At 34.0% G+C, this 14,059-nt stretch overlaps 1 protein-coding gene across 1 annotated transcript; it reads right to left on the bottom strand.

The window, feature by feature from the left end:
* Nucleotides 1-5,316: 5,316 nt before the first annotated feature.
* Nucleotides 5,317-7,042, bottom strand: LOC104603880 (scopoletin 8-hydroxylase-like). The gene is made up of 3 exons (XM_088889005.1): nucleotides 6,757-7,042; nucleotides 6,309-6,633; nucleotides 5,317-6,005 (listed from the first exon to the last, which is right to left on the bottom strand). The coding sequence occupies exons 1-3, from the start codon at nucleotides 6,807-6,809 to the stop codon at nucleotides 5,763-5,765; spliced, it is 621 nt and encodes a 206-aa protein (XP_088745131.1). The 5' UTR covers nucleotides 6,810-7,042; the 3' UTR covers nucleotides 5,317-5,762.
* Between the last annotated feature and the right edge of the window lie 7,017 nt (nucleotides 7,043-14,059).

Here is a 14,059-nt window from a genome sequence, read left to right as displayed (position 1 = left end):
ACTATTTAGATAATAAAATAGCTTTGGTTCCAGACTAATTTTAAATTAGAAAAATTTATAACTTGGACATTTAAAATTAGGCTACAGGTTAGTCCAGAAATCAACAAATTTCTAACAATCGGCTCTACATTTCAAATTATCATGTCATTGGAGGTTTATTTGGCTATTACCTCTATGGGATTCTTAATCCATGTTAGACACAACAAAAAGCTTATATTGAAATTGCCCTTTAATGTTAGGTGATTGGAAAATAAGAAAAAATGGTTTTTAGTCTCGAGACCAACTTGGTGTAGTTCAAAAATCATTACACCAATTTGATAAAAGTTCATAAGAAGCTCTTGGCTTGAGAGAGTAGGAGATCGAGAGATGACTGCGAGAGTGAGAGAGAAGAGAGGGAGATCAAGAGACAGAGGGAGTGGGAGAGAAGCTGAAAACATATTTTCCATATATGTTTTTTTTTTTGTGTCCAACATGGATTAAGAGTCATATGTTGTCAACGGCCACATAAGCTTCTGATGACATGGCGAGGGTTTTTGTAATTTGAAATGTAGAGTTGGTTGTCAGAGTTTTTTTGGTTTCTAAACCTACCTACAACCTAATTTTAAATGTATAACCGACTTTGACTATAATTTTCCATTTAAATTATATATTTTACTTACATTATATAAATAATTTTTACTTATCACACTTAATTTTTGTTTGTCTATGATATCATTTAATTTCACCCAAAACACTAACCCACCACCCAAAAAGAAAAATAGTTTGATTTGTAGGTTGACATTAAATTTTGTATTACATTTCATCATTGAAAAAAAAAATTTCTTATGTATAATACATATTTTTGTTCAATATAATGGATGCATAATATTAGAGATGTACCCAATATCTTATTTTTTTATAAATATATAGCATTAGATATGTGCCCAAATTTTTTTCCATCTTTTTTTATTTTTGTATTTTCTATTTTTAAAAATTTTATTATTTGACTATTACATCATTTCATTTCTAGGTAGATTTTAAATTTGGCATTCCATTTTCATCATTAATAAAAATACTTATTACATTTCATACTTATTTATTTTAAAATTTTTATTATTTAATTATGGAATTGTTTATTAATCCATTTGACCCCAAATGATTGAATTGTTTGCCCACCACGAGGAGGGAAGAAAATGATATTGTTTTCAAATTACTTTTCAAAATATTTATTTTTATACTATTAAAATTAATATTGTAGATTTAATTACAAGAATTTAATGATGAGAAAAATATATATTAAATATAAGATTTAATAATAGAATATGAAAATATTTTTATTTCCAATTGGTTTTAGATTTTACATTCAATTTCCATCATTAATAAAAATATTTCTTATTTATCATACTTATTATTGTTGAATATGTTAAAAATGTTCCCATTTTTTTTTAATTTATATTTTTTTCATTCTATCTATTTTTAAATTTTATTATTTCATCGTGGCAACATGGATTAACCAATTTGACCCAAAATGGTTTAATTTCTCACTACCACCTAGATGAAAACTCTATTTTTTCTAGTTAGATAAAGTATAAGCTTTTATGTTATTGGAATTGTTAATTTATTAAATATGGATTTAATTGATAGAACTTAAAGATGAGAAGAAACAAAATTAACTTAAATATAAGATTCACTGAACATGAATTCAAGTTAATAAACTAAATATTGGATTTATTGAGATGGAATTGAATGCATTGAATATCATAAAATTATCTCTTTTTAGCTCATTTAATATCAATAATCGATTACCTTATTTGCCCTCACTTTTTACCAATAAATTTAAATGTAGAGGGGTAAATTTTGTCCTAAAAAATTCCAAAAACATTATCGAGGCCATTTATGCTCTTTAAAGAAGTATAGATTTATTATCCTAGCCCATCCTAAATTTGGCTTCGGTCTCATTCGAGTAGCCTTTATAGCCTTCCAATAAGAATATCTCCTTGTTTATGTGTGGGATTATAGCTGATAAAGGTAACCTTATTTTAAAAAAAATATCAAAAAATGGTAGAAACATTGTTCATCTCCTTCCTCCTTTAGACCACTGAACAAATGTCCCCACCTTTGGTTTCAAGTCTCTATCTTTCTCTTTCTTGAGTTCATATCTTGTGAATCCATGGGTTCACGGGATGCATGAACCTACCAATAAGAATGGATCACGTTGGCATTTGAACTAGAAGAACAAATCAGAAACGACTGTTCTTCTCAACGTTGTTTTTCGCTTTAGGGCTTTCTTTTGGAAGTGCTCCAAAAGGCATAATGGCGATTCTCTTTTTTTTTATTTTGCTTTTGGCACGGGTTCGGCATCGGTGGTGACTACCCACTTTCTACCACGATTATTTCCAAGTATGCCAACAAGAAGACTCGTGGCACCTTCATTGTTGTTGCTTTCACCATGCAAAGATTTGGGATCTTAGATGGTGGGGTGGTTTCAATCATCATCTACTACAATCAAAGCCAAGTACTCATTTTCAGCTTACGAAATTGACGTCAGTGCCTCAACTATCTCACAAGCTAATTACATGGATCATTGTTCTAATGTTTGGTGCATTGATTCAATTGATAGGTTTCTTCTTCAAGACAGTGTTTAGCCCATTGAAATCCTATTTTCATACCAAAACAGGGGTTAGGGCTTGGGGAGTTCTTTCAAAAAAAACCTTGAAGTAAAGAACAAAAATGTAGAGATCTATGAATAATATTTATTAATCTTGAGAGAGATTTATTCAGTGGTTTGGAGGAGGAAGAAGATGAAAAGTGTTTTTGCCCTTATTTGATATATTTTTTAAAAAAATTAACCTATTTTAGAAATTATATTAAAAAGATTATTTTTATTGATATTAGGGCTCAAAAGTTGCCCTTATAAACTATAATCCCTTTATTTTATGGGAAGATATTCCCAATGCAAGATTGTAAAAGGCAATTGGAACATTGTATAGAAGCCAATCTCGCCCATTCCCATCTGGAGATGTCAACTTTCACCAAGATGTGATTGGCGCCCCACATGCACATCTTAGTGTGCATTGGGAATATTCTCTACTTGCCATGGGAAGATGTTTTCAATATATTGCTGGAATGGGCTGTAAGACGTCTGTAGGGCACACTCTAGGATGCTAATGCAAATTCATTTTTACCCTAACCATTGTGTATTTGTTCTAATGGGGTGTTTTTTTTATTAAAAAATGTATTTTGGGATAGGAATAGGTTTTAGGATTTTACAAATCATATAGATATTATTATCTATTAGGTATTGAATTTGATGATATTTTAAATTCTATTTAAAGGATAATTGATAATTTATTTAACTTATGTTTTTTAATCAAATAAGTGGAAATTTTTTATGTTTATATTATTTTATTTATTTATTACTTATATTATATATAACAAAAAATAATAAAAAAATGGAGCAGAACAAGACTACTCTCCACCCCACCAAAGACAACTTCCACAGGAGTCCGGGAGGAGTAACTGGCCGAAATGGAGAAAATAGATATCCCTACTCAAGAATGGTTAAACTAATATAGTTAGACTTGGCGCAGATGAAAACAAAGCCCACTAGCTAAGCAGAGAGTTTCTTACATGGTGATGATCAACACTGCTGTTTGATCTTCACCATGATTAACATACAAAATGCACTTGACACGATGGATGTCGGCCAACCAGGTAGGAACCAAATACATCCCCCTTTCACTGAGAGAAGAAAACGAGAAAGTCTTAATACCAGCAACTAGACGCAAACCACGGAAATCCAGAATAACAGGACCTGCCAGCAGAAGAACATTCAGATTCGAACAAACTGCTTCCATATTGATTTTGACAGATAATCTAGTCATAATTGCGGGTTCGATCAACTTTTACCCACCATGTCATAGAAAACCATTTATACCAAGCGTTTATTTATTTTTTATAAACATAACATTATGGTTGACCCAAATGGTTTAACTGTTAATCTATAATCCACGTGGAGGGAAAAACAATGTATATACTTTTATAATAATAATATATATATATATATATATAAAGTTTTAAACTCTTTATTTTATCTATAAATAGAGTTTGGTTGAGTGTCTTATTTTTTAATAAATAGAATAGATTAATTTCATAAAAAATTTCACTATATTCTGTTTGTCATATTTCATATACTGATATACAATATCAAAGTCATGAATTAATATTAAAGCCATTTTTAGTTAAATTTATTAAGCTGCATTTGGAAACGTGCAAATAAAGTGTGAATGTAACTAGGTTCATTGTAATTAAAAAAAGGGATAAAATACAAAAACCTCCTTTAAAGTTTCTGACAATCATAAAATCCTCCCCTATAGTTTCATTTTAATAAATACCTCTATTGAACTTTTGAGAAATTCAACAAAAACCTCCCTTCCGTCATTGTCCCAGACGGAAAACATCAGATTGATACACCAGTTTTTTTCCAAATACTTATTTTACCCTTTTATTGATTATTTTACATACAAAATTAGAGAAATAACCCCGTTTTAACTCAACAAAAACCTCTTTTAACGATCACTCAGTAATTTTACATACAAAATTACTGAAATATGTTTTTTGTTGAGTTAATTAAAATGGGATTATTTTAGTAATTTTATATGTAAAATAATTTATAAAAGGATAGAATGGGTATTTAGAAAAGACTGGTGCATCAATCTAATGTTTTTCGTTTGGGACAGTGATGAAAGGGAGGTTTTTGTCAAGTTTTTCAAAATTTCAGGAGAGGTATTTATTAAAATGAAACTATAGGGGAGGCTTTTATGATTGTCAGAAACTTCAGGGGAGTTTTTTGTATTTTACCCAAGAAAAGGCATATTACTTTATCAGGAATAATGTTTGTATCCATTACAATTAAAATTTGTTTGGTAAGAAGCAAACTTGTTAATGCAAAACTAACCCAACTTTACATTTGTATGGACTGAAATGCATTATATGCATATTTTCATTTACACTCTATTTGCATCGCTTCCAAACGTAACCTTAATAACATACAATATATTAATAGTTTTTAATTTAATATATTAATGTTATTCAGCATCTGATTGTAATAGTTTAAATTCGCCAGAATCCAATGGATAAGATTTAATTTGGATCCGAATAAAAAGGAAATAAACTTGGGTTTATATGAGTTTGGATCTCCTGCCCACATCTACCCACATAACATTGCAGTCACACATGGAGAACATCTCATCCTCCTATATAGTATTATGGAGGGAGAAATATTCTCAATTTACGGAGATAGTGTGTTGTGGGTAGACATGAGCAGAGTTATCGTGGACAAAAAATCCGGAGTGGGTTTATATGGCATTCAATTCAATCCGAACCGTTTGCGAGTATAAACGAAAGTAAACCAAATTACCTATTACCATAAAAGAATACACATAAGTCTCACACTTCATCCACTTTTCAAGGTGGATTCACAACAATACATGAAATTCCATCGATATTCACGGTTTGTATTTGGAAATTTTTTTTGTTTTTGTTTTTTTCATGGGGCCAGACACGAGGGATAGCCCATACTTCCACTACAACTAGTTGCAGGAAGTCTTCCCAACCAACCACCAGGACTTGGTACCTTGCAAATTGCAAAAGTGATTTGTATCACATATGGTTGAGATAGATCTTATTTATTGTGTTCATACTACAAACTAATAGTTGATCGACTGCAACGGCACATATATATCTGTATGATAAGGCTTAGACAATGATGATGGGTGATGTGTTCAGAGTCTAGCAAAGACTAGAGTCTTCTTCCCTTGGTGAGCCGCACCAAAGTAGTTAGTCATGTATTCTCCAAACAAGAGATGCCTGTAAACGGTCTTGCCGTCCTTCTCCGCTAGACCCAGCAAAGGTCCAATCATGGTGTGTGGTCGTGGGCTTACAAAAATAGGGACTGAAACTCGCGCTCTAGTGCTGCTGGCGATCACCCGATGCTCCGCACTCTTGTACCTCCCATTGCTCAGTATCTGCAATATTTTATCGTATTGGATCAGCTCTTTTTTTTAAGCAGGCAGGCACTGCGAGGAACATCTCCCGTCACAGAGGGCGCCTCCGACCTCACAGACACATACCATGCATTAGGAATATCTCCCGGGAAATGTTTCTAATGCATGATGAGATGTGTCTATGAAATCGGTGTGAGGATCAGATCCCAATTCGGCACTGACAGTACATTGCAAAAAAAAAAAAAAAACAAAAGGGAAAACGATAAAGTCAGGTCATGAATCAAAACCCTAGTTAAGAAGCGCTCGCAGCAGTCGATCACGTACCTCCAAAGTGTCACCCACATTGACTACAATTGCACCTTCCACGGGAGGAATCTCTATCCACCCTCCGTCTTCAACCTTAACGAAGAGGCCTCCGATGTCATCCTGTAAGAGAATGGTGAGGGCTGCCAAGTCGGAATGCCGGCCTACACCTACCGTCAGCTCCGGGTTCGGGCAGGGTGGATAGAAGTTCATGTTCACAGCCTTAGCTTCCATGTAGCAGCTGAGGAGAGACTCATCGTACTCTACTCCAAGTCCCCTCAGGAGAGCACCCAGTATCCCCTGGATCATCTTGCTTGCCGCTTTTAGATAGTCGTGCGCAGCATCTCTGCAACCATATATACCAGTTAGTAGATCTATGAACCAAGAGAAGGAATTTTCTGCAAGCATGGGTCAGACCAGACGGGAGAAAAACATCAACCAAAATAAAATTAAGGAATATAATACGAACCGACATTCACGCGGCCAGAAAAGCATAGCCTCTTCGTCGTTCATATAGATCATGCTTAAGTAGTCTTTCCATTCAAGAGACTTCTCGGCCTCCGGCCAAAGCTGGTGCTGTAAAAGACGTTTGGGCAGGGCGTCTTTCCCTTTAAGTAGACGGCTTTCTTCTCCGGCGACAGGTTGAAGAAAGTATGTGCATCCTGCTTCGCACGTTCCATGACTTGGAGTGACACTCCATGGTTCACCACTTGAAAGAATCCGAGCTTGGAGGCAGCTTCGCAAATAGCAGCAATGGTTTCATCCTTCTTCTCTCCTTCCAACCCGGACAAGTCAATAGGTGAGCCCAAGAATGGTGATGCATCAATTGTTTTCTTCCTATCAATTCTCTCGTCTGGAGGGTGGATATATCGTGGGGGTACAGAGGTTATTCCTGAATCAGCTAGTCCTTTCACTCCAAAACCTTTCTTCACCACAAATTCGAACACATCGGATTCGTGATGAGAGGCAGCCACTTACATTATAACTTAATACACCTAATTAAATGAAAGGTTGGAGTTTGACTTCTTCAAATCTAATTAATGATATGTTGGACATTGGACACTTAGACACTTGACCTAATAAAAGTTGATACTTGCCTATACCCTCCACCCGAAACAATAAGGGACTGTTTGGTTCCCGGGAAATATTAAAACCTTAATGACATGAGAAGCCTTAATAATATATTTTAAAATTTTTGAATATTTTATTCTTTATCTTTTATCTGTTGTTTGTCATTTATAGCTTGCTGTCCATAAAAGATCTATTATAAGTTATAACTCGTAATAAACTATAGTTATTTCAAACAGTTTTTTTTTTCTTCTAAATTTTGTACTTAAAGAACCAATAACTACATCAACAAACAAATACTAATAAAACATATGATTAATATATGTAGTGAAAGTTGAGTTAAAATATGAGATTAAGAAGTTTGTACAAGATTTTAAGGGATGGGAAGAAGGTTGGGTAATCCAACCCGAAGTTGACTTTGGGTTGAGTTGGGTTGGGTTAGGATCGAAGGAATTTAGTTATAGGGTTGGGGGTTTAGAACTTAGGGTTGGCCTCAACCTGACCTAACCCGACCCAACTTGCAGCCCTACTACACTTGTTCCCTCTTCATTACATGTAGTTCTAGGCTAATGTATCTCTATTATCTGCAACAATGAAAAGAGATTGATAGAGCTCAATAAGAGGATTTTCAACACACCATGGATCTCCTCATAAGACAACTTGGAGACATCCCTCACTTTATATATAAGCCCTGTTATGAAAGAGGTATGGGATTTCTTAATCCTATCCTTTACTATGCACCCACTCCCAACCAAAATTTCTTGTGCAATGGTTGATCTCTAGAGTATGTTGCTTCATTAAGCCTCCATCATTTTCTAGGTGGTTGGGGGGGGGGGGGGGGTATGGGAGCTAATATTATTATTCTAGTCCATTAGATGGTACTTGAACTCACCCTTTCACCCTCTCCATGAGAATACCTCTTTATGTTTGATAGAGAGTTAAAGGCAGAAGGGCCATAAATTCTCATAGTTTAACAGTTGCTAAGGTTGTAACAACATAAAATAAAGGAGAAATCATCGTTGGTCAGTCCCAAAACTTCCTCTCAATGTTAGTTTTCATCCATTTATTTTGGGATTTAAAAAAGTTGTTGACAAAAGGTATGATCCAGGTTTAGAAAATTTTGTTAATAAATGTTTGTAGGGTCAATATTGGGGTCTAGGGAGGTGAAGATGGATTTGAGATAGATAGGTTTAAAAAAAATTCTCAAGATAGGAAAATAAAGAAAGTTAACAAAAATCATGAAGATTTGACATTTTATAAAATAGTCTAGATAGATGACATGCAAGGGGCGACTAAGTTTGGTAGTATTTTCTCATTAGGAAAAAAACATTTTGTTAACAATAAAGAGAAGATATGAGGAATGAAAGGTCATTACCCAATGTTGGTCCCCAGATACAATTTGGCATTACTTTTATTTATTTATTTATTTATTGCATGAAGTGGATGCTCTCAGGCTCGAAGTTGCATTTTCATGGCTGTCATCCTGAGATTTTACTACTAAACCAAGCAATGGCCCCTAGAAGAGATTAGAAATAAAAAGATAAAAACATACAACCTAAAAAAAGAGAAAAAAAGAGGTTAGTGCCAACATGAACAAATCAGCCCATTACATTATATCATAATGTCATAATGCTTGCTTATGTTTTCCATTTGCCCATTCTAGTCATGTTTGACTTCCTTGTTAGATACTGTATGCATGAGTGTTCTATCCACATATGGTTTAGATTCTCATATTTCATTTGATTCTTGTTTAATTTGCCACAAATGTGTATAGAGTAGGAGAAATGTGCAATAATCATACCCAACAACAATTTTGGAGCATATTTGCAAAACTGTTGTAAAGGAGAGATGATGTGCAGTAACCATATCCAACTAGAGCCTATTGTTCAGTTAGATTCTGACTGTTGAACACAGAGGTTGTTTTAACGTTTGTAGGGATGATGTGAATGCCATTAGCTCAAACTCGAAAGGTGTTGTTCAATCAGATTCTGACCAACAATTTCAAATTTAACTAGCAGCAAGAAAATGGTGAAAATTTGCAAAACTAGATCTTTATCTAGATGTGTCATACCTGGACATCAAAAATTTTGAGTGGTTCTTATCTAAAAAAATGAGTGGTTCACATATAACAAAAAGTGTTATTTCCCCTTCTAGAAAAGCTAATGGTGAAAGGATAAAATTGGTAAAAAGTGAAAAAAAAAAACAACTTAACCAAAAAAGTGAGTATTGCAAAAGAATGGAAAAGTAAGTAATCTCATTTATAAGCTCACTAACCCAATAAACACTTACGTATATAAATGTGTTTCCAAAAAAAGAACATAGCCTATGAGGTGGTAATGAGTTTTCTTATACAAGCTAATGAAACAATATATAATTAGCATGAAATTGCTTGAATTTACGGGTGAGTACATTCTGAGGAGTTTACATCTCCGCCCCACAGTACATCCCGCAGTATATCAAGATAATACCAAAACTGATAATATCATCATCTGGAGATATTCCCAACAGGATTCAATCCATCCCAAAAAAATCCTAGCTCTACATAGATATAGACTGAATCATAAAGGAGGGGGGGGGGTGTGGAGGGGATTTTTCGTTCTGAATGTCATCATGTACGGGAAAACATACCCTCTTGAATATGGGCTTCCTGCTAATAGCTTCTTATTTTGACTCGATTGTTTCTTTGGACTAGAAAGGTTGCACCGGTAAAGCAGGTTGTGAGACAATGGACAAACCCACTACCGACTTGACCGGCAGATGTAGCTTATTTTTTTCATTTGCATCTTCAAAACATTGATTACCAATGGAAAAGAAACTAATTATTTCAATTTTCTTTTCTCTTAAATAAATAAAAAGAAACAAAAAGAAAGAAGCTAAAAACTTGAATTTTGGAAATGCAATAAAGAAAAATATAAAATGGTTTCATAAAATTTTATGTTTCCAGTTTACAGTGACCAAATATGCATGTACGGGACCAAATATGCATGTAGGGGACCTATGGGGTGCTGATGAGATCACATGTGGAGAGCAATAAATATAGAGGATGAGAGAGGAGAGAACACTATACCTTTACAATAATGCATTATTTATAGATAAGGCATCACAATTGTGGGAGTAATGCCACTTTGGTTGGCTCGAGATTTTTGCCTGTAACAGCCACCCTTACTCTTTGCACAGACGGGATCAGCTGCCCACAAAGCATGCCCTACAGGCGCCCGACCACACATCCCCTCTATGCATCAGGAATATCTCCCCATCACAATCATGGCAGCTGTTCCCAATGCGCGGAGGGGATGGACTGTAGGGTACTCTCTGTGGGCAGCCAATGCGATCCCCTCTTTGCATTATTCAGCCGTTACTCTACCGTTGTGTGGTTGTTGGCCTACCAGTGACATGTAATCGTTACTAGTGGTTCATCATGGTGGCAAATTGGTGAAATTCCCATTTTGCCTCCACCTCAGTGCCACATGGTGTCTCTTGAGTGGAGATTAAGTTTTGGTTGTATCACTTTTTTTTTTTTTCATTTGAGGTTATGTTAAATTGCTATGATGATGGTCAATGTAATACTTTATGGTCCAATGGTATTTTATATGGTTTTTAAAATCGGATCGAACCGGATGGTTGGTCCGAAAAAATTGGGAATCGGTTACATATTAGTTTCGTTTTTCCTTAAAATCACTTTTTTCCCAAAACCGTTGAGTTTAGTCGGTAAACCGCTAAACCGGATGGTTGACTATTTGAACCGTTGGAACGGTTTTGACTGTTTTCTAAATTTTTAAATTTTTTTATTTTTTTTTCAGAATTGGCCGACCATTCAGGTCGAACGATTGGACCGTTCGAACTGATAATTGGACCCCTGATCCGATTCGTTTTTAAAAACATGGTATTTTATTTCAGCATTGATGGTTCTCAGATCGCCCATGTTCCTACTAGTATTTAAGAATTTAGATTCGGGTTAGGCACTTTAATGCTTAAATTAATCAAAGTGATTATAAAAAAATGGGAAACTGAGAGCAAAAAAATAAAATCTGTTTATACTTAATCACGCGTAACTTGTAAAGGAATAGAAGAACTTTTATATAAACTTCGAGGTCCAAAAGCCGTAGCCGAGATATTTAGGAACGATAGGCCTTATTGGCCTTGGGCAAGTTGTGTAGAAAAAATGAATGAAGATTTTGAGACAAAACGTATGAGGCGTAATTAAGATGCACAACCTGCCGTTCCATTGTCAACTTCTAAGCCCAAAGAAGTCAGGCAGGACGAATTAGTCAAAATTAAAGGCTATAATAAGAAACCCCAAGAAAAAAAAAACAGAAAAAAAAGAGAGAGCAAGAAGCGCAAATGGACGACCAAGAAAACCGTAGACAATGAGATTCAGAAGAAGTCACAAGAAAATCCGATATATGGACATGGGACAATTCAGAGATGAGGGATGGGGAGTTTTTGAAAATGTGTTAATTGGGTGATACGAAATAACAAGGAAATGTCCCAGCAAATCAGAATAAAAAAATATTTCTTTATTTGGTAAATGAGTCAAAAATCAAGATATGTATTCACACTTTATGCCGTATGGATTTCACACAATCACACACACAATATAGGAGTTTGTAGGTCATCAATACATCATGTTGACGTGCAAATCACTTTTTGTCACAATACCATTGCACATCACTAAAATGTATTGTTATGATCCGGAGAAAATATCTCCGGTATTTGTATGTTATATTGTTCATGATAAAATGTTATTAATACAGACTATGAAATCCATGTGAGAAGCGATCTATAAGTAGTAAACCCCAATTTCTGTATTTCATCTTGAATTAAATGAAGTGACATCTTATATGATTATAAAAGTGAATTCATTGATATGAGTATCAGAAAATTAGAATGTATTAATATAACCAATTCTCGCGTTAATTACACAGAACAGAGGAGGTACCTTTAGGGTAAGAGATGCGCTAGTCGATAGAGAGCAAATCCCATTACCTATGAACCATGGTTTTTAAAAACGAACCGGTGACCTAACCGGTCAGGGGTCCGATTATCGGTCCAACTGTTCGATTTGAACGGTTAGCCCGTTCTGATAAAAAGAAATAAAAAATTAAAAATTTGGAAAACGGTCAAAACCGTTCGAACAGTTCAAACGATTAATTGGTCGGTTCAACGGTTTAATGACTAAAATCAATGGTTTTGAGGGGAAAAGAAGTTCTGGAAAAAAACAGAACCGGTCCCGGCTTTTCCGGTCCGACCGTCCGGTTCGGCCTGGTTTTGAAAACAGTGCTATGAACATCCTCGTGGTGTAACTGTAATTGATAAGTAGCGAGGTTTTAGTCCAACAAGATAATAATAATAAAAAAAAGTCACACAACCGAGCCAATGACTAGCCCTATAGAACATGGTTTTTAAAACTGAATTGATGATCAAATCGGTCAGGGGTCTGATTACCGGTTCGAATGGTCGAACCGGTCAGGTGACCGATTCCCGGTTTTTCTAGTCCAATCATCCGGTTCGATTTTGAAAACCACGCTGTAGGAAATAACGATCTGTTTGATTTACAGACAAAATCAGAATTGGAATCAAAATGATCTATCCGATCCCATAATCTGTTTAATTCAAAAGATTCAGAATGGGAATTGGAATCAACTAAAATATGATTTTATTCCCAATAAAATGGGAAAAAATGGTCATTCCCTCAAATGAAAAAATATCACTCTACCAAAAATAAGAATGAAATTCCAATTTTACTCAATCAAACAATTAGAATCAAATTCCAATTTCAAATCCAGACCTCCATTCCCCAAAAAAACAAATGGGCCCTAAGAAGATAAGAGGAGAGATTCCTGCTAAAGATTCCACTTTATCTGGGGAATGATTTTAGTATACAGGGAATCATGCATGGTCTTCTTTGATGTATTAATAGGATCACAATATTGCAATTTTGCAAAGATATATCAAAGATTTTGATTTCGTGATTTTTGGCGCTGTACCGTAAACTAAAAACTACAATTGTAAAGGTGACAAATAGAACCAAGGTGACGAAATTTACTTGTACCAACTTGCAATCAATGACGTTTACTGGAAACCAAATCTCACCTCCGCGGTCAAGAAATTTTTTTATTTTTTATTATTTTTATTTAATGTCATTTTTGAAATAATTAATGCATTTTCTCAATAACATAAATAATCTTTTCTCCTAAAATTACTCCTAAACTACCTTCCCCACTTTCTCCAAAATTATTTGTAATTTCTATTTATCTTCTAAATTATCACTAATTCCTATTTATCTCCAAAACTATCTCTAATTTACTGGAGAGTTTCTCTCCTAAATTATCTCTAATTCTTATTTATCCTCTCCCCTACTTTTTATTTATATTTATCTAAAGAAAGTTTTGATTAAAAATTTAAGAATTATTTAAATATTCTAACAAAATTATATAATACCTTTAAAAATGTTTATTGAAAACACAAAAACTAATTTTATATTTTTACAAAACATATCACGAAATTATGTACTAACAAAATTATGTAATAAATTTAAAAAATTCTTCAAAGTAGAAAAATAATTATAACATAATATTGAAATTAATAATAATTTAATATATTCCAAAATTAATAATGAAATTATGTAATAATAGTAGTATAAATTATGATTTTATGGATAATCAAATTCAATAAATAATTAATATTTTACATAGTATTTAAGT

This window comes from Nelumbo nucifera, chromosome 5, assembly GCF_055504915.1.
Source record: "Nelumbo nucifera cultivar China Antique chromosome 5, China Antique-T2T, whole genome shotgun sequence".
NCBI lineage: Eukaryota > Viridiplantae > Streptophyta > Magnoliopsida > Proteales > Nelumbonaceae > Nelumbo > Nelumbo nucifera.
Note: the sequence above shows the minus strand (reverse complement) of the source record. Positions and strands in the feature narration are given on the sequence as shown.